Source organism: Triticum aestivum, chromosome 2A, assembly GCF_018294505.1.
Source record: "Triticum aestivum cultivar Chinese Spring chromosome 2A, IWGSC CS RefSeq v2.1, whole genome shotgun sequence".
In the NCBI taxonomy this organism is placed as follows: Eukaryota; Viridiplantae; Streptophyta; class Magnoliopsida; order Poales; family Poaceae; genus Triticum; species Triticum aestivum.
In genome coordinates, this window is record NC_057797.1 from 141,878,508 (window position 1) to 141,899,973 (window position 21,466).

The 21,466-nt window shown below is 52.8% G+C and overlaps 2 protein-coding genes across 2 annotated transcripts; one reads left to right on the forward strand and one right to left on the reverse strand.

Annotated features, from left to right (window-relative positions):
• The first annotated feature begins 999 nt into the window (after nt 1–999).
• LOC123185022 (protein PELPK2-like) lies at nt 1,000–1,466 on the forward strand. The gene has a single exon (XM_044597043.1). It carries the CDS (start codon nt 1,047–1,049, stop codon nt 1,356–1,358), a length of 312 nt encoding a protein of 103 aa, XP_044452978.1. The 5' UTR covers nt 1,000–1,046; the 3' UTR covers nt 1,359–1,466.
• Nucleotides 1,467–19,506: 18,040 nt separating this feature from the next.
• LOC123185023 (probable E3 ubiquitin-protein ligase RNF217) lies at nt 19,507–21,233 on the reverse strand. Its single transcript, XM_044597044.1, has 3 exons — nt 20,766–21,233; nt 20,001–20,648; nt 19,507–19,907 (listed from the first exon to the last, which is right to left on the reverse strand). The coding sequence occupies exons 1-3, from the start codon at nt 21,092–21,094 to the stop codon at nt 19,829–19,831; spliced, it is 1,056 nt and encodes a 351-aa protein (XP_044452979.1). The 5' UTR covers nt 21,095–21,233; the 3' UTR covers nt 19,507–19,828.
• Between the last annotated feature and the right edge of the window lie 233 nt (nt 21,234–21,466).

Here is a 21,466-nt window from a genome sequence, read left to right on the forward strand (position 1 = left end):
GGGCAATTCTCAGTGGAGTCTATGTATAGAGCTTTGATCCAGTCTGACGTGCCAGTTGATAATAATAAGAAGATCTGGAAGATGAAGATACCTCTTAAGAATAAAATCTTTGCATGGTATCTTCGTCGCGGAGTCATTCTTACTAAAGATAATCTTATTAAGAGGAATTGGCATGGAAGTACGCAATGTGTATTTTGTCCGCATGATGAGACAATAAAACATTTGTTCTTCCAATGTAAATTGGCCCATTCTATATGGTCAGTCCTCCAAATAGCTTCTGGCTTGTACCCTCCTTGTAGTGTTGCTAATATATTTGGCAAATGGTTACATGGGATTGATCACAAGTTCAGAATTCTACTTAGGGTGGGAGCGCTTGCCGTGATTTGGTCGCTTTGACTATGTAGAAATGATAAGATTTTTAACGATAAAAGTACTTCGCTTATGCAGGTTATCTACAGATGTACTGAGACGCTTCGTTTATGGTCCTCTCTACAACGAGTGGAGATTCGAGACCTGTTTACGGAGGTGTGTATACGATTGGAGGCTACGGCGAGGGATACTTTTACCCAATATGGGTGGCAGCATGATCTTATGATTGGGCCACCGACGGTTTAGGCGCTATACAAATATACATTTTTCTTTGTATTTCGCCTTCCTTTTTTATTTTATTTTTCGCTTGTCATGAGGACATTATTGGCTGTGTGCATCTTAGTTATGCAGAGACTGGGTGTTACTTAAACCTTTTAAGTAATAAAATGCCCCTTTTCGAAAAACTACTGGTCCTACCTGCTCCCTTGGACATCCACGTTGCCCGCGGCCGCTCCTTTCTCACCCATGGCATCGAACTGAAGCTAGAAAAGGCACACCGATCGTCTAACCAAACCGACTACGTGCAGATGACCAACCTTGTTCCAAATCGCAGGACTCCCGGCAGAGCCACTACAACCCTACAAATACCACGCAACGTACGCCTGCTCAGTAAGTATCACACATATCTAGAGTTAACGTACCGCTAGCTAGCTAGCTGCACGTAACAGAAGTCCACCATGGCCTCGAGGAACACCGCACTCGTGTTCCTCCTCGCGCTGCTCCTGTCGTGCGTCGCTATGAGCAGCGCGGCGAGGAGGCTGCAGGAGCAGGAGACGGCTCCGCCCACGGAAGAAGCGCCGTCCGCGCCACACCTGACCGTGCCGAGGCTGCCAGACTACAAGCTGCCGCCTATGCCCAAGTTCGAGCTCCCGCCGTTCCCAGAGATGCACCTGCCGCCGTTCCCGGGGACGCAGTGGAAGCCGGCGACGCGCACGCCCACCCTTACCGGGTTCTTCTTCCCGCAGCCGGAGCCGGAGGCCAATCCATGAGGACTTCTTCGTTGTGTCGTGCACGTATGAAGTGTTGTTCGTGTGCTTGTTTAGTTGAGGTATCAAACGAGAGTGTGCCGATCTGTACGGCCGACGTTATCCTGTGGAGTTCCTGCGACTCGTGACTTGTGAGTAATGCCATGATCTACGTCTACGTGCGTATGTGCCTAGACGGGATGTACATGTGCATTATATATATATATATATATATATATATATATATATATACACACACACACACACACACACACATCAGTAAGTATGTTTATATAGCTCTACAAGGGTGGGGTGTGCTGATAAATGCGTTGACAGATAAATTTCTCGTATATCCTATTATCCTTGATGACCAAATGTGGAGCGACTGATGAGCAGCGCTAGGACGTTCCGTTTTCTTAGCAAATTTCGGCATTTTATTGATTAAGCAACATTACAAAAGCCTTCCGGAATAGAATAAAAAAAAAGAATTGTACATAGTTCATACAAGAGCTTTAGCTAAAATATTTTCGTCAGTTATGACATTTTTTTACTTTGTTTATTATTTTTTCAGCTCTGAGTGAGCTTGTTCTGAATCTTAGACTTTTGGATACTTTGCTTAATAAATAAAGGGGCTGCACGCATCATTCTGCCGGGGTTAATCCTCCTTTTCTAAAAAAATGTGATTTCTTTTTCCAAAAAGGACAGTTTTATTCAGCCTCTGCATCATATTGACGATGCACAATCATGATTATTATAATCAAATGTAGCAAATATTCATAGTGTTATACAAAAAGCACGATGATAAGTAGGTGAATATTCGAGCCATCATGAGATTATACATGACTCAATCACATAAATTATTATTGGATCACCATTGAAACCGAACGGATCATATTTGGCTATGTCCCATCAGTTGCACCAAAAAACTACATGAACACCCAGACCTCTACAAGAAGAAGGGAGGATGTAGCGTGTAAGAATCCATCCGGTAGCTCTCAAAATGAACCACGCTTTTTTCGAGCTCAGACATGTTAAAGACAAAATCATTACAATTCCATATTACCCAAAGTAAAGTACAGACAACCCACATGTAATTGCCCTTAAGCTTAGGATGGACACTACCCAACTAGTTCTCGAACATATTAGATATGCTAGTTGGAGCTGGCAGGTTGAAAGTGCGCCAAATTAAAAATGCAAATGGACATCACATGAAAAAGCCGACCCCCTAAATTAAAAAAATCTGAATTTGTTTGTGATAAATATTGATGAATTTCTAACATGCATGCAAAATTTGGTGACAAAATGACATGCTTGGAGTATCAATAGTTTTTCTCAGACCTCCAGATTTCATCACGAAATTTTGCGCGCGGGTCAAACATTCATCAATGTTTGTCAAAAAAAGAGAAAATTTTGAATTATTTTATTATTGCTTTGAATTTTAATATTATGTGAGCTTGGGATTAGAGAGCATTTTCGTCTCTGTCGAGATTAGAAGAAACCCCTTGCTAGGGCTGGATATCAACGTAAGAACAATGGATACGCCTAGAACAGTTCCAAGAGGAGAGAAAAGGGCACGTCCAGCCCAACCGTGCGCCGCCTGCATGTCCGTGGACTCCTTCATCTGTATGCCGGTGCGACAACGTGAGGATGGAGGAGCCCCGGATCTTCACATCAAGCATGTAGGTAGGTCTAGGATAGGTAGGTCTGGCAGTGTTGCATCCATGGAGTCGACGGTGTCTTGTCGAATAAATTTTCCCCAGGCATGGCTCCATCTTGGCAGCGTCTTTTCGGGTGGTGTCGAGTGGCTCGGGGATATGTGTGCTCGCCATCGGTGAGTAGAGTGTGTGTGGCAGTGCTGTTTTTGGCGGTGATGGCAACGACTCATCCAAGAATAATGCCCGGGCTCTAGTCCCGTCTCGATGGCGTCCATGGTGGCGGCGTCTCCCGTCTATTTTTCTGGTCGACGATTTTAGATGTTCGGCCAGTGGCTGGCGTTATGCGCGATGTCACTGTCGTGGTTCTAACTCTGACAGTGATGTACGGGGGTATGTATGGAGAGGCTAGATCTCAGCTATTGGGAAGTTGTAAACACACCAAGATGTACGAGTTCAGGCCCTTCGCGGAGGAAGTAACAGCCCTACGTCTCGGTGCCTGGAGGCGGTCGACTGGATTACTGGCGTGTGAATAACAGGGGTGCGAACCCTTCATACTGAGGAGGGGGTGGCTTATATAGAGTTCGCCGGCCCCCTCCTGCCCTCAGTAATGCAGGGTTTAAGGTACATTTAAGGTTGGGCGTTACTGGTAACGCCCCTAATAAAGTGCTATAATGGCGATAAAGACTACTTGATAGCCGGCCGTTTGCCTGCGGAGTGACTTTAGGTCTCCTGGCGGTCGAGTGGTTGGCTTCATGGTCGAGTGATAGCTTCTTGGTCGAGTGTCCTGAATCCGTCGAGTGGGATACCTTCAAGTCGATTGAAAGGTGACTTCTTCTAGGGATGTCCTAGGGTAGGGCTTTTTGGACGGGTCCGTGCCCCTACCCTAGGTACATGGCTTCATCATTAGCCCCCGAATGGATCGAGGTTAGAGTGGGGAAAGAGTTGGAGATCTTTCCGACTGGTTCTTTGGGCTACGTGAGTGCCTCGTTTTGGGTCAATCGTCACGGATGACGTTGCCAACCTTTTTCAGTCGCCTTGATCCATTCCAGGCCTTTCGTCGAGTGAATTTCTTTATTTGTGACATACCGAGCGTCGGCGCGGGCGGGGTCTTCCGTTTTGACAAGTTGTTCTGCAGCCCGCGGATGTCGTGGGATTTCGGATTTTGGGAAGCGCGCGGGACGGGAGCGGCCGCAGTAATCGGAAGCGATAAAGCGGAAGCTCCTCGATCCCCGCGTCGCCTTTTTCGCCACGTACTGCGCGCGCGTCCGCTGCGGGATTTGACTGGATAGTTTGGGCCTACCAGTCAGCCACTCGGGAGCGGCCCCTTATAAATCGCCGGCTCGGGGTTTCCAAGCAGTGCGCTCTCTTCTCCTCCTTTCTTCTTCCTCTCTCCCTTCGCAAGTCCTTCCGCCACCTCCGTTCTCGCCCCGGCGCAGCAGGCCCGTGCGAGACTTCGCCGGCGACGATGACGAAGGGCAAGACCTCCGCTCTGGAGCGCGTGAAGAAGGCGGCGGCGCAGGGGAAGGGGAAAAGATCCGCTCGGGGCGGATCCTCCTCAAGGTCCGCTCTGCCCAAGGGCTGGATCCAGGGCGATTGGATGCCGTCAGTGATCCGGCAAGAGGATCTCGACGACATGGTCGAGGGGGGAGTCATTCCCCACGAGGCTGCGCGTCTTCCGGGGAGAGAGATCGAACCTCAACCCCGCGATGGTGAGTGCGTGCTCCTAGCCACCCACATCGACCGAGGGTTTTCTCTGCCGCCCCATCCTTTTTTCGGAGCTTCTTGAACTTCTTCGGAGCGCAGCTCCACCACTTTACTCCCAACTCCATTGTATACCTTGCCGCTTTCATTTCCATGTGTGAGGCTTTCTTGGGTTGCCGCCCCCATTGGGGACTTTTCAAGCACATCTTTACCTGCCGTTCTCAATCGGTCAAGAAGGCCAAGTCGAGTGACGAGAGGACGCAGGTGATCCAGTTGTGCGGGGGCTTGGCGATCCAGACGAGGGGGAAGAGCTGTTTTCCATCCATTACTTTCCCGGAGTCGGTCCGTGGCTGGCAGGCGACCTGGTTCTACTGTCAGGACCAGGCGACCCCAGGACAGTCGACTGGTCTTCCTCCTTTCTCCCTCGACCGAGCTGAAAAACCTGCTTCTCTGAAAGTGGCGCCGGAGGAAAGGGCTCAAGTCAAAGTGCTGGCCGGTCGAGTGGTTGAGCTTGTCCGTGAGGGCGTGACGGGCATGGATTTGCTGGAGGTCTTCCTCCGGAGGCGCATCCAACCGCTCCAGGCTCGTGACCACCCGATGTGGCTGTACTCGGGTCTTGACGACACCACTCGGATCCACCCGGAGGAGGTCACTGATGAGATGCTGGAGGGGTGGCTGTCGAGCATCACAGGAAACAAGGACAACCCCCGAGGAGCCAGGAGGGTAATTCCACTCGACAACTCGTACGACGTGGACCAGGTATGTCTCTATGCTCCTGACTGAGGTCTTGTTTTTCTTCATTGGTCTTCTTTGAGTTGGTCGATCGACCTTTGTCTTGTCTGTTGTTTTTCAGGCGACTACTGAAATGTACTCGACGCCCAATGGGGCACAGGGGCCAACTGAGGAAGGGGAGGCGAGCGGAGGTGAGAGCGGGGACGATCAAGGCGAGTGGGAGTCCGACGGTGAAGGAGAGGGAGGCGACGACGTCGACTCCAGCGAAGAGGAGGAGGAGGAGTTTGAACCCCCCCCCCCACCCGGAGGGGCGATCCAAGCTCACACACGACCCAGCGCGGGAGCATGGTAGTGCGACTGCTCCTGTTGGGCAGTCGTCGAAACGCCCTCGGACCTCTTCTCCTACGCCGACTGGAAAGGCTCCCAAGCACCCGCGCGCAGCGCCGTCCAAGCCGCCCAAGGCTCTGCCCAAGATGAAGATGGCCGTCCCCACCATTTCTGGGTAATAATAAAACTTGTTATCCTTTGTCGACCGTGGACGGATCCTTGGTCGATCCATTGAGCCAACCGACTGACTTTCGAGGCTTGCAGTGCTGCTACCTCTGAGGTCTCCGCCAAGGAAAACGACCAAGAGATGGAGGATGCTGTTACCTCCAACCCTGGTACGATTACTGACGTTCCGCTTTGAGTCGACTAAACATTTATTGCAACCCTGGTCGATTGAACGTTTCCTTTGTAGCCCCTCCTCATGTTATCGACCTCCCGGATGACGACGACAACGAACCGCTGAGAATGAGGAGGAACAAGAGGTCGACGGCTGACAAGACCCCCCAACCTGCTCCGGCGTCTGAGGCCATGGCTCGGGATGGTGGTGACACCACTCGGGCTTCTGTGACTTTCGCCATTCCTCTGACGAGCGTGCGGCCTTCGGCGTCGACTGCGGATCCACCTTCGCTTTTTGCTGCGTACCCCGTCCCTGAGGACCAAGCGGCTGCTGCAAAGGAGGCTATACGCCAGGCGGGGATCATGATGGAGCAAGTGAAGATGGCTCGGGAGGCCAGCCAAGCAGCCTATGACGCGAGTTCGGCTCTTCAGAGCAACGTCCAGGTCAGTCGACTCAACACTTGGTCTGTTATGATATGCTGTTTGAAGAGTCTCTTTTCCGAAGATCTTTTGTATCTGTATCTGTACACCCACTGGGTGTGTCTGCCAATTCTTGGACGAGTGGGGGCACGCTAAGTGCACCCACTGGGTGTAGTCCCCGAGACTACGGTGGACTGCTGGCAGTCGACTGTAGTCTTTACATTGTGTTGCTGTAGCTGTATTTCTTCACTCGGTTTTTCCCCGAAGATCTTTTTTTTGGTCGAACCAGTGGGGGCACGCTGAGTGCACCCACTGGGTGTAGTCCCCGAGACTACTGTCGAATGTTTTTGATTCGGCTGTGGTCTTAGAAACGTCGTCATTGTCTCTTAGTTACTCGGAAGCAACTTATCTTGGACGTCTGTCGACTGATTTTTCTTTTACAGAAATCCTGCGAACTTGTAGCTCGCTATACTGAGTTGGAGAAGCAGAAGATTCAACTGAACCTTGATCTGGAGCTGGCCAGAACAGAGCTGCAGAAGGTCAGAGACGGCGCCGCAGGTAAGACGACTTTGTCGACTGGTTAGTTTTTAGGCTTGAGTACCCTTCTGCTATTTCCGAGTCAATCATCACTTCTTTGCAGAAAAACTGAGCGAAGCTCTGGCGAAGAAGGATCAGGACTTGGCTGCTGCCCGTAAGGAGGCTGACGACAAGACCGCTCTGGCCGAACAGAAGCTGGCTTCGGTCGGCCAATTGGAAGAAGAGAATGCCAAGCTGAAGACCGCTCTGAATGAAGCCAACCGGGAGTGTACACGTTGGAAGAAGGAGAACCTCACCCTGAGCGAGAAGGTGGAAGGCATCGCTCGCAGGAGGGACGACCTGGAGAGCTACTTGAGGAGCCTCGCCAAGAAGTTGTACATCAAGCTTGAAGGTGCACATTCAGTTCCGACTGGTTTTTTTTGTGTCGACTCAGTCTATGAAAATTGACTTATCCTTGGATCGTGTATGCAGAGCTTTGCCAGAACTTTGAAGAGGAGACTGGGCGGATCGAAACAGGTTTGGATCCAATCAACTCTCCCGTGAAAGATGAAGCTGCCATGAATCTGCTCCGACTGGAATCTCGCATTGACGGCGTCGTGGACTACTTGGCTCGACTGAAGGTTGCCATGTCACGGATCGACCCGGCACTTTGGCCAGAGGCTACGCTCCAAAACGATCTCGAGTCTCTGATGACTCGACTTAACGGAATCCCTGACCGAGTGCAGGAGTGGAAGAAGTCTTCTGCTCGGTGTGGCGCTGATGTGGCTCTGTCTCTGGTCCGCGTCCATTGCAAGGAGGCGCGAGAAGAGAAGCTGGCCGCCATCCAAGTTGCCAATACCAGGAAGCACAACTTTCAAGATTTCATGGAGACTTTCATCGCTGATGCCACCCGTATTGCAGACGGATCGACTTGGACGAGTTCGTCGCCCCTTCCAGTCCTCCACCTAAGGAGTGAAAAACTTTTAAGCTCCACTTTAAATTTGCCTCGGAATGCCGAGTGGATTTTGTAACCGTTAAACTCCGTCGAGCTGAGGGCTCGATTACTTTGGCCTGAGGTCTGGGACCTTTTAGGCTTTATCTGATCTTGATTTCTCGTTGAATATCTTCATGGTTTGATTCGTCGAGTGGATCTTGATCTTCACTCGGAATAACCTTGTATTTGCAGCGCAGCTCCGAAGGGGAAGGTAGCAGTCGACTCGCGGATCGGGTTGTGTCTTGTACTTAGGCGAGCACTGGGCTGCAGCTAAGCCTCCGAGTGAGAGGTTTGCTCTCCACTCGGTAGGATTTTTAAACACTTAGGCGAGCGTTGGGCTGCAGCTAAGCCCCCGAGTGGGAGGATCGCTCTCCACTCGGTAGGATTTTTTCAAACTTAGGCGAGTGCCGGACTGTAGCTAAGTCTCTAAGTGAGAGAACTTAGGCGAGTGCTGGACTGCAGCTAAGCCCCCGAGTGGGAGGATCGCTCTCCACTCGGTAGGATTTTTTCAAACTTAGGCGAGTGCCGGACTGCAGCTAAGTCTCTAAGTGAGGGAACTTAGGCGAGTGCTGGACTGCAGCTAAGCCCCCGAGTGGGAGGATCGCTCTCCACTCGGTAGGATTTTTTCAAACTTAGGCGAGTGTCGGACTGCAGCTAAGTCTCTAAGTGAGAGAACTTAGGCGAGTGCTGGACTGCAGCTAAGCCTCCGAGTGGGAGGGTTGCTCTACACTCGGTAGGATTTTTTAAACACTTAGGCGAGCACTGGGCTGCAGCTAAGCCTCCGAGTGGGAGTCTGGCTTGCCACTCGGTAGGATTTTTAAACACTTAGGCGAGCGTTGGGCTGCAGCTAAGCCCCCGAGTGGGAGGTTTGCTCTCCACTCGGTAGGATTTTTTCAAACTTAGGCGAGTGCCGGACTGCAGCTAAGTCTCTAAGTGAGGGAACTTAGGCGAGTGCTGGACTGCAGCTAAGCCCCCGAGTGGGAGGATCGCTCTCCACTCGGTAGGATTTTTTCAAACTTAGGCGAGTGCCAGACTGCAGCTAAGTCTCTAAGTGAGAGAACTTAGGCGAGTGCTGGACTGCAACTAAGCCCCGAGTGGGAGGGTTGCTCTATACTCTGTAGGATTTTTTAAACACTTAGGCGAGCACTGGGCTGCAGCTAAGCCTCCGAGTGGGAGTCTGGCTCGCCGCTCGGTAGGATTTTTAAACACTTAGGCGAGCGCTGGGCTGCAGCTAAGCCCCCGAGTGGGAGGTTTGCTCTCCACTCGGTAGGATTTTTATATACATAGGCGAGCGCCTGACTGCAGCTAAGCCTCTAAGTGAGAGAACTTAGGCGAGTACTGGACTGCAGCTAAGCCCCCGAGTGGGAGGATTGCTCTCCACTCGGTAGGATTTTTTCAAACTTAGGCGAGCGCCTGACTGCAGCTAAGCCTCTAAGTGAGAGAACTTAGGCGAGTACTGGACTGCAGCTAAGCCCCCCGAGTGGGAGGATTGCTCTCCACTCGGTAGGATTTTTTTTTCAAACTTAGGCGAAACGGATTCGCAGCTAAGTCACCCACTGGGGGATTTCGTATGCAAACAAGAGTGACAGCAATTATTGGGACGCTCTTGTATTTGGTAAAAATGAACTGCAGAAATTTTTTCTTATTACATCTCGTCCAAGGGAGAACTCAAGTGTAAAAGGGGCGGAGTAGTTCCGCATTCCAAGCTCGTGGCTCGTCGGTCTGGTGATCAACATTGTAGAGGTGATATGCTCCATTATGGAGGACTCTGGTGACGATGAAGGGACCTTCCCAAGTAGGAGCAAGTTTGTGTGGTTTCTGTTGATCCACTCGGAGGACCAAATCTCCTTCCTGGAAGGCTCGGCTCTTCACATTTCTGGCATGGAATCGACGCAAGTCTTGCTGATAGATGGTCGATCTGATCATAGCCATTTCCCTCTCCTCCTCTAGGAGGTCGACTGCGTCTTGCCGGGCTTGCTCTGCTTCGTCTTCGTTATAAAGCTCGACTCTGGGGGCGTTGTGAAGTAGATCACTCGGCAGGACGGCTTCGGCTCCGTAAACCAGAAAAAATGGCGTTCTTCCGGTCGATCGGTTCGGGGTGGTCCTCAGCCCCCACAAAACCGATGGAAGTTCGTCTACCCAAGCGCCTGCTGCGTGCTTGAGATCACGCATCAATCGAGGCTTCAATCCTTTGAGAATCAGACCATTTGCTCTTTCAGCTTGTCCATTCGACTGAGGATGCGCGACCGACGCGTAGTCGACGCGCGTACCTTGAGAGGCGCAAAAAGCTCTGAACTTGTCTGAATCGAAGTTTGACCCATTGTCGGTGATGATGATATGCGGGACCCCATATCTGAACATCAGCCCTCTAACGAAACTGATAGCAGTGCAAGCATCGAGATTCTTGATAGGCTTGGCTTCAATCCATTTGGTGAACTTGTCGACTGCCACAAGCACATGCGTGAATCCGCTCCTGCCTGTTCTCAGTGGACCGACCATGTCCAGTCCCCAGACAGCAAAGGGCCAGACGAGTGGAATGGTCTTCAGGGCTGATGCAGGCTTGTGTGACATGTTGGAGTAGAACTGGCAACCTCCACACTTGTCGACTATCTCTTTTGCCATCTCATTTGCTCTTGGCCAGTAAAATCCTGCTCGGTATGCTTTAGCCACAATGGTCCAAGAGGACGCATGGTGACCACAGGTCCCCGAGTGGATATCATTAAGGATCATCTGACCCTCTTCTGGTGTTATGCATTTCTGACCGATTCCAGTCGCGCTTTCCCTATACAACTGTCCCTTTATGACTGTGAAGGCCTTGGATCGGCGGACGATCTGTCGAGCCTCTTCCTCGTCCTCCGGGAGTTCTTTCCTCAAGATATACGCGATGTATGGTACCGTCCAGTCAGGAGTGATAGCCAAGACCTCCATGACTAGGTCGACCACAGCAGGAATTTCGACTTCAGTCGGATCTGTGGCACTTTTCGGTTGCGGGGCTTCTTCTGCGAAGGGATCCTCCTGGACTGACGGCGAGCGGATGTGCTCCAAAAACACATTGCTGGGAATGGCTTCTCTCTTGGAGCCTATCTTTGCCAGATCATCTGCTGCTTGATTTTTCAGTCGGGGGATGTGATGAAGCTCTAACCCCTCGAATTTCTTTTCTAGCTTTCTTACTGCGTTGCAATAGCCAGTCATAGCCGGGCTTCTGACGTCCCACTCCTTCATCACCTGATTAACCACCAAATCTGAGTCGCCGTAGACCATGAGGCGCCGGACGCCGAGTGAAATGGCCATGCGCAACCCGTACAAGAGTGCTTCATATTCTGCTTCATTGTTGGAGGAATCGAAGTGAATCTGGAGAACGTATCTGAGCTTATCTCCTCGGGGGGAGACCAATACTACCCCAGCACCGGAACCGTTCAGCATCTTAGATCCATCGAAGAACATGGTCCAGTGCTCCGAGTGAACTTGAGTCGGGAGTTGCTGTTCAATCCACTCGGCGACGAAATCTGCAATTGCTTGGGACTTGATAGCCTTCTTTGCTTCAAACTTGATATCTAGGGGGAGGAGTTCAATCGCCCACTTAGCCACTCGACCAGTTGCATCTCTGTTGTGCAAGATCTCTGACAGTGGAGCGTCGCTGACGACTGTAATGGAATGGTCAGAGAAGTAGTGTGCAACCTTCTTCGTGGTCATGTAGATCCCATATACAAGCTTCTGGTAATGGGGATATCTTTGCTTCGAAGGGGTCAAAACTTCAGACACATAATATACTGGGCGCTGAACTCTGAAGGCCTTTCCTTCTTCTTCCCGCTCGACCGTGAGTACTGTACTGACAACTTGTCCCGTGGCCGCAATGTACAGCAGCAGAGGCTCTTTACTGATTGGGGCAGCAAGCACCGGCTGGGTGGAGAGTAGAGCTTTGAGCTCTGCAAACGCTGCGTCAGCTTCTGGAGTCCACTCGAACTTGTCAGACTTCTTCATCAGTCGGTAAAGAGGCAACGCCTTTTCACCGAGACGAGAAATGAATCGACTTAGAGCGGCCAAGCAACCTGTAAGTTTCTGGACATCGTGTACACGCACAGGGCGCTTCATCCGGAGTATGGTGCCAACTTTCTCGGGATTGGCGTCGATTCCTCGTTCGGAAACGAGAAAACCGAGTAACTTTCCACCTGGAACTCCGAATGTGCACTTTGATGGATTGAGCTTGATATCGTATCCCCTGAGGTTAGCAAAGGTTTCGGCAAGGTCAGTCAGTAGGTCGGAACCTTTCCGTGACTTAACCACAATATCATCCATGTATGCTTCTACGTTCCGACTGATCTGAGTGAGTAAACACTTCTGAATCATCCTCATGAACGTGGCTCCAGCATTCTTGAGGCCGAAGGGCATGGTGACATAACAGAAGCACCCAAATGGGGTGATGAAAGCCGTTTTGATCTCGTCGGGTCCATACAGACGGATCTGATGGTACCCTGAATAAGCATCTAGAAAAGACAAACGCTCACACCCCGCGGTCGAGTCCACTACCTGGTCGATGCGGGGGAGAGGGAAATGATCTTTCGGGCAGGCCCGATTGATGTGTTTAAAGTCAATGCACATGCGAAGTGACTTGTCCTTTTTGGGGACCATGACTACATTGGCGAGCCACTCGGAGTGGTAAATCTCTCGGATGAACTCCGCTGCTAAGAGCCGAGCCACCTCCTCGCCAATAGCTTTCCTCTTCTGGACGGCGGACCGTCGAAGATGTTCTTTCACAGGCTTGAACTTCGGGTCGACTCGTAGGCGGTGCTCAGCCAGCCCCCTGGGAACTCCAGGCATGTCAGAAGGCTTCCATGCGAAGACGTCCCAGTTCTCACGGAGGAACTGGATGAGCGCTTCTTCCTATTTGGAGTCGAGCGTCGTCGAGATGTGAGTCGGAGCAGCGTCGGGGTCGGTCGGGTGAATGTGAGCTGGCTTAGTTTCACCGGACGACTGAAAAGCGGATTCTGAAGCAGGCTTCTTGGCTCGTAGCAATTCACTCGGATCAGCAGTCTTCTGGTACTCTTGTAGCTCAACAACTGCCATCTGAGCGTCAGCAATCTTCGATCCTTTCTGAAAACACTCTTCTGCTTTCTTCCGATTGCCGGTAACGGTGATCACACCTCTGGGGCCGGGCATCTTCAACTTGAGATACACGTAGCATGGTCGAGCCATGAAGCGTGCATAAGCTGGCCGGCCCAGAATAGCATGATAAGCACTTTGGAAGTCCACAACCTCAAATGTCAACTTTTCCCTGCGGTAATTCTTTGAATCACCGAAAACCACGTCGAGAGCAATCTGGCCGAGTGACTCGGCTTTCTTTCCAGGAATGACTCCATGGAAGCTCATGTTGCTGGCACTGAGCCTGGACATCGGAATGCCCATCCCTTTCAATGTTTCAGCATACAATATGTTCAGGCCACTGCCACCATCCATCAGGACTTTGGTCAGTCGAGTGCCTTCGACAACTGGGTCGACCACCAAAGCTTGCCTCCCAGGGGTGGCAATGTGCGTAGGGTGATCGGACCGGTCGAATGTGATGGCAGTCTGAGACCACTTCAGATAACTGGGTGTCGCCGGAGCAACCATATTCACCTCACGGTTAATGACTTTCAGTCGACTTTTGCTTTCGACATCAGCAAAAATCATCAGGGTGGAATTGATTTGGGGGTATCCGTCGTCGCTATCTTCCTTGTCCTCGACTCTGTCCGACTCTTTTTCCTTATCTTTGGGCTGTTTGCCCTGAAACTGCTGGATCAGGAGCCGGCACTGTCGAGTGGTATGCTTTGGGTAAATGAAATTACCCTCTTCATCTTTCTTGGTGTGGATGTGACATGGCAGATCCAAAACATCATTTCCATCTTGATCCTTGACTTTCTTGGGCTTCCAGGGGCCTTTGGGTTTTCCCTTGAAATTTCCCTGGGTTGCGGCCAGGGCCTCCCCAGGGGCGGCTGGCTCGGCCTTCCGCTTCTGCTTCCGACTGGAATTGCCTCCGGTTTCCTGGGCGACTGCTTTCTGCTTGCCACTCCGGAGTCGATCTTCATCTTCTCCGTTAGCGTATTTGGTGGCAATTTCCATCATCCGATTCAGGGACATTTCTCCGGTCCGACCGAACTTCAGGTTCAACTCTCTGTTCTTGACGCCTTCTTTAAAGGCACAAACTGCTTGGTGATCCGGTACGTTCTCAACTGTGTGATGCAAAGTGATCCACCTCTGGATGTAATCCCTCAGAGTTTCACTCGGCTTCTGCACGCAAGACCGCAATTCTGTAAGGCCTGCGGGTCGCTTGCATGTTCCCTCAAAGGTTGTGACAAACACTCGAGAGAGATCCTCCCAAGTGTAGATGCTGCTGGGTGCTAACTGATTCAGCCACGCTCTGGCCGAGCCCTCTAACAGGAGAGGCAAATGCTTCATAGCCACCTCATCATTGCCACCGCCAATCTGTACAGCCACTCGGTAATCTTCGAGCCAAGTGTCAGGCTTAGACTCACCGGTGAACTTGCTGACTCCAGTCGCCAACCGAAAGTTGGGAGGAATCACCGCGGCCCTGATGGCTCGACTGAAACACTCTGGCCCTGAAACACGTATTCTGCTGCTGGCGGGCGCATCTCTGTTCTGGCCTTCCCGATGAGCCCTGTTCCTGTCAACCAAGCCTTGAACGAGGACAGATCTCGCGTCAAAGCCTGGGTCCCTGGGGTCGACGGGAATCCTCTGCCCAACGCTATGAGGGCGCCTGTCATCTCGATGTCGAGGCGCATATGACCCACTCCTCGGGGGAGGGGTTGGCACTCGACGTCGATCATCACGATCGGATCGGTGATCATACTGCTCATTCCTTCTGTACTGATCATGCCGGTCGCCACGTCCCTCACGCCTCGGGGGCGACCGCGGGCTGTGAGCCGACTGGACTGTATCTGTTGCAACGGATCGACTGTGGATCCTATTCCGCGACTGAGAAACGGCGGAATTCTGGTTTCCCGCCGCCCGGAGCAACGCTCTGATCTGTAACAAGCCCCTGCCAGCCTCCGACTGGGAGGGCTGAATCGATTCTGCTATACGGGCCGCGGCGGCCAAATTCTGAACTGGGGTTCGGTATACCTGCGTCGGCGGGAAGAGCTGGCGTCGACTAGACTCGGGAGCCCGCTGACGCGCTTGCTCGTCGAGTGCTCGCTGGAGATTCTCCAGTCGAGTGCGCTCGGCCAAATTAGCCAAGCGCGCGTCCTCCAAGGCCCGGGCCTCGGGGGACTCTCCGACGATAGGAGTGCGGAGTGCGTCCGTGTTCCGGCGGCGAAGCTCCTCTCGCTGTAATGACGTGAGAGGTTCGGGGAGATACTCATCGTGGGGATGCGACGGGTCGCCCCCACCCGCGCCTCCATCAGCGCGAGGGAAACCGGGAGGACTGTGCGTTCCATCGACCGCCAGGATCTCAGCCGCTGGGTCGCTGCTGTCGCACTCGGATGCGGTCTCCGCGGAGCCAGTCGACAGGTCGAACAGGCCGCAGAGGGATTCGTCGGGCTCGATTGCCGCGACTTGCGGGGCGGCCGACTGGCGAGCCACGGCATGCCTCACCCACCTCTGAAGTCTCGACCGACCGGAGCGCTTGCGCCGGTGGGAGACAGAGCGGGGAGACGATACGGGGGCCGACCGATACTGGGTCGACGGCTGCCGCAGGAGGACGCCACGAACGCATGCGCGGAAATGCGTCGCACCGCGGACGGGGAGCGCGTCGATGTCGAGTGGCGCCTCCTGAAGCCAGGCGGAGTCGTCGGCGATGAACGTGAGCGCGCCGAGGCGGATCTCGCGGCCCTCCACCAAAACTCCGCACGAAACCATGATCAAAGGGATCGGAAAAATCGCAACTTCTCCAATCAGGTGCTAAGATTCCGGCCCCACGGTGGGCGCCAACTGTCGTGGTTCTAACTCTAACAGTGATGTAGGGGGTATGTATGGAGAGGCTAGATCTCAGCTATTGGGAAGTTGTAAACACACCAAGATGTACGAGTTCAGGCCCTTCGCGGAGGAAGTAACAGCCCTACGTCTCGGTGCCCGGAGGCGGTCGACTGGATTACTGGCGTGTGAATAACAGGGGTGCGAACCCTTCATACTGAGGAGAGGGGTGGCTTATATAGAGTTCGTCGGCCCCCTCCTGCCCTCAGTAATGCAGGGTTTAAGGTACATTTAAGGTTGGGCGTTACTGGTAACGCCCCTAATAAAGTGCTATAATGGCCATAAAGACTACTTGATAGCCGGTCGTTTGCCTGCGGAGTGACTTTAGGTCTCCTGGCGGTCGAATGGTTGGCTTCATGGTCGAATGATAGCTTCATGGTCGAGTGTCTTGAACCCATCGAGTGGGATACCTTCAAGTCGATTGAAAGGTGACTTCTTCTAGGGATGTCCTAGGGCAGGGCTTTTTGGACGGGTCCGTGCCCCTACCCTAGGTATATGGCTTCATCAGTCACCGGTGGGCGAGTGAAAATGGTGGTTCCAGATTTGGGCTTGTGGTTTGAAGGCGGCTGATCTAGCACTTGGCCTTGGCGACGTGGACGGCTCACAATGGCTTTTTCATCGACTCACCCTCATGGGCTGTGGTTCTTCTTCGAATCGAGCGACATTCAGCGGTGATGATGGCTATTGCAGAATTAACTAATGATTTCAGTGTATTTTTTGTTTTTTTTGCAAATTTCTGCGCTCACTTGTTTGCACTTGACCCTTCTGATCAGTTCCGTGTGCGTGCGTTGTATTCATCATATTTGTGATCAATGAAATGTGGTTACTCTAAAAAAAGCAACAAACTGAATGCCCGCAAAAAAAAAAACTGATTGGCGCGTTCACCAAAGCTGATCTCCCGGCAGATTTCCAACCAAACCCCGAGACACACATGCGGCAAAACCTCCCGAAACGCACCGGACCCAACCGCAAAATCAGGCAGATCACCAACCCATAGGCCCTGACCGGCGCGGTGCGGACACGCTCACGAACCGTCGTTCGTTCCGTCACATCCTATAAGTACGATCGAGCGCGCAGTGGAGAGCTAACATCACATCAGAGATCAGCCCACGCGCACACGCCAAGAAGAAACCGACCGATTGAGCTCCACTCGGCATGGTTTCCTCCAAGAACGCCCGCTGCACCGCGCTTCTTCTCTTGGCCGTGCTGCTGCTCTCGTGCGCCGCCATGGGCCGCGCGGCACGGGGCCTGGAGGAGACGGCGCCTGAGGATAATTACCCGGCCGAGGCGCCGGAGTCGTCGCCTGAGGACAATTACCCGGCCGAGGCGTCGGAGTCGTCGCCGTTCCCGGACTTCCGGTCGTTCCCGAAAGTCGAGCTGCCGCCCATGCCCGAGATGCCTACAATTCCCGGGTTCAGCTCTCCCGAGCCGGAGCCGGAGGCCGATGAGCCATGATCAAGGACGAGGGCCGTGACATGAACTCAGAGAGAATGTGAGCCGTCCATGCTCCTTGCGTACGTACGTTGTGGTGTGCTGTTGTGTTCGTATGATCGTATGACCTTCCACTGGACGGCAAGTGTGTATGTCTACATGTTCGATAAAAATCCTGTGATAGAGTCTGTGTTGTTCACTTTTGGATTCACACCCATTGAAATATGGAAAGTTTCACACGTGACATCGACTGACATGCAAACTAGAAGTACTCCCTCCGTTCCTAAATCCCCTGTTCAAGAATTCATCCGATTAACCAGTTAACTTGCCGATTAATCCCTACTTGTAGGGTCACCGAGTAGCCGATTAACCGATTAATCACCCGAGTAATTGATTAAATGACCAATTAACTTGCCGATTAGCCTATTAATCCCCTACTCGCCAGCCAACCGAGCAGCTACCAGTTAACGATTTCCTCAACAATCCTAAATCTAATCTTTTTAAAGATTCTATAAAACAGACTTAAAATGAGTGCATCTACACTCTAAAACAAATCTATATTCAGCCGTATGTAGTTTTTATATTCAAATCTCCAAACCGACTTATATTTAGGAACGAAGAGAGTATTTCTCAGGGACTACACCATGCCAACTTTGATGTACGCTATGTATATGTACAACCAAATAGTAAGAATCTCTACAGTTTCTAAAGAAATGTAAACGCAAGAACCAGAAGATCGAATTGCCAATAAGATTTGTCAGGTAAGTCTCGAAACCAATTGGCGACCCGGCCCTACCCCCGCGAAAGGTGATCTAGCGCCGCTGCTGCCGGCGCCACAAGGATCCTTCCTCCCACGCCCATCTCACCTCTCTTCCCCCCTCGCGTCCCTCTCGTGCCACTCCCGCGAGCGACCGAGAGGTGAACCCTAGCCATCGGGACTAGGTCATCTTTGCGCCACCCCCCCCCCCTCGCCATCGAAAGCTCGCGCCACGGGCAAAGTCTAGTCCGTATAGGTGCCGGTGGGACTTGCTCCTCTCTATGCTCGAGTCGTGTGGCACATGACGGCGGTTGGGTGATGGCGCGTCAGTGCCTAGACAGGTTTGAACGCATGTTCGGGTCACGGAGGGATGGTCTGGCCGAGACCCTGCTATGGCGGCGGCGGCTGCCTGAGCATCATCCCAAATCTGGTGCGGTTGGGGCCTTGGGGTACCTTGGTGTCAGCTCGGGGCAGCGGCCCGGTGATGGCGGCCATGGCCGGCAGTTCGACGGCGGCGGGACGTGCCTGTCTGGATCTGGTTTGGACCTATATGTGCCGTGGGGGGTGGCAGCGTTGTAGCAAGTGATCTGGTGCACAAGATGCTGGACTAAGGCTCGTCAAGCAGATCCATGTGAAAACCCTGCTCTCGGCTAGTTGCCAAGGCCGGCGATGGTGGCGTTCTTCTGCGCCATCCTTTTCTTGAAGGCATCGCCGTGGAGAAGCTCCAAACCTCTATCCGCTACCTCCGGGGAAACCTAGATCAGTCGATCGGATAACGGTGGTGCTCTTGTGTCGTTCTTCCCTTGAGGGCATTATTCTTGAAGGTGTTCTTTAGCTCGAGGGACCAGTGGACGGTTTCAGCGGTGGAGTGGTATTTCATGTGACGCATCTACGACGTGGAGTCTCGAAGGCATGGCACAGCAAGGTCTCGACGACGAATGTGTGATGATGGACACACGTAACGAGGTTGCGTTGTCGGGCGCAGTTGTGGCATCGACTATAGGCCTTGCGAGGTTGATGCTTAGGTACATATTTTGAAGATGGATCCATGGAAAACGACGGTGGCAACCTCTGCATCGTGTGCATGTGGTGACCACTGAGAGTGCGCCGGACCCGTGGGTCACCCAGACCCGAAAGTGCGGCTTGGTGTTGGGGCCTTCAGTTATGTTGGGCTTTGGTGTGAGGTCTAGGTATGCGGCTCAAACAATCTGCACCCCTTGATCAAGTTGATAGGAGTAGCGAGAGATATTGCCGAGATAATGGGCTTAGACTTATTGATGTATTTTGTAAGGTCTTGATGAATAATTAATAAAATTGTTGCATGCGTCGCCCTGGTGGTGCAGAAGAGGCCGAGGGTCATCCTCTTTTGAAATAAAATAAACCAGAAGATCAGATATTGAGCATGATGCCTAAAAACCTCGCATATTTACAAGCATAACTGAAAGCTGAATCGAGTCAGGAGATAATGTTCGTACTTCTGTACAACCTGATTAAGTAAAGTTTATCATGCCTAGATTTCCATCGTGCGATTGAGATAAACATAACCAAGATGAAGCGATATATTGTACTAGCGGGTTAAAAAAATAGAGCTCGGTATTTGTGCCTTGGTGGTGACTGGGGAAAGGCCCCTTGGATGCAGGATGCATAACCAAGCAACTCGCTACCGCTTGCACTTGTTGCAGTAATGGGTTAGCGCGGACACCTTGGATGCACATCTGTAGCAGAAGCTGCTTCCACACCTAAAACAAATCAAACAAGGGAGCCGCAAATCATTTCACATTTGTCAAGTACAGCAGTGAGCGATCTGTCAGGAGTTGTAATCTGATCCGTACCTGCATTTGATGTAGTTGCATCCTTCCGATTTCTCCACGTACATCCTGCACTTGGGGCACCGCTGCCACCTCTGCCGTCCGGCGAGCCTCCTCAGCAGGAGGTCCTCCCGGCCGCGCTCGTCCTGCCCGAGCTCCTGAAACTCCCTGCACCCGACCCCGGCGTGCCACGGAGCGACGCACCGGGCGCAGAACAGCCTGTGGCAATGCGGGCACTCGTCCTCCACGATCGCTGCCGCACCGGCCTCACCATCGGCGAGAAGAGGCGCCGAGCATTCCTTGTACGGGCAGTACACCCTTTTGGCGCCGAGCAAAGACTCGCACAGTAGGAAGCCCCACTTGTCGAGCAGGTCCGAGGAGATGATGCCCATGCAGCTCTCCGGCTCGACGGCGCCCTCCTTGCAGCCGGGGTCGGGGCATTTGACGCGGGCGACGTTCTCGCCCAGCTTAGCCGCGACGTACTGGGCGACGCAGCCCGAGCAGAAGGCGTGGCCGCACGAGCCCACGCTGAACTTGAGGGTGCCAGGCACCGTCTCCATGCAGATGGCGCAGTCGAAGAGCTCGCGGTGGCCGTCGCCGTCGCCGTCGACCACCGACGCGTCAACACCGGTCAACATGGGGTCGATGGGCGATACGATGAACGTCTCTGGCCTGGGTACACGAGGTGATATTGAGAATTGAGTTCGTTGCGCCGATCAAATACATCTCCGCTCCGTGCCGCAGTACGATTACGAATGAATCAAGCGCAGGGGAGTAAATAAAACTGACCACACAACGAACACGACCATCGTCATCGCCACGGCGAGGCCCCAGCAGCACCATGCCTTTGCTCGCCCGCTCAGACCCTTCTCATCTGCAGGAGAAGGGCACACGGCGAGCGGGGACACGTCGAGGACCGTCTTGCCCGGGTTGGCCTCTTCGTCGGCGCCGCCCCTTCGGTAGCACATGGCCGCCGCGCCGGCCGCAGCGGTGACGTTGTTGCCGGCCAAGGCCCCGCTCCGGCTCTCGGGCACGAGGCCTTTGAACGGCTGCTCCTCGGCGGAGAAGACGGCGAGGAGAAGAAGGGCCGTGAAGGGGACGGCCCCGGCGGACGGCATTGCGCTTCTCCCACTCCGTCGTCGCGTGTGCTAGTCGTGTGCTTGGTTCGGTTGGATCTGGGTTCAGGTTGAGCTATATCCGCGTATCGCGCGCGTGCACGTATCCGCGTGAAACGGAACCCCTCGAAACTCGTCGCCGGTGGAGAATTATGATCCATCGGGTCCTGTGCCATGCCAAGGAGGCAAAAGATTGGTCGTCTCCTTGTGGAATGAACGTGATGAATCGTGTCGTCGTTGCGTGGCTTTCACTATTAATTGATCCCATGCACGTTCCGCTGCTACTAGTTTTTCTTAAGTACAACAATGACGTATAATCTCTACTTTTAATGGAGCAGTTGGTAGTCTCGCTTTCAGGGTTTTTTTCGTCCCACC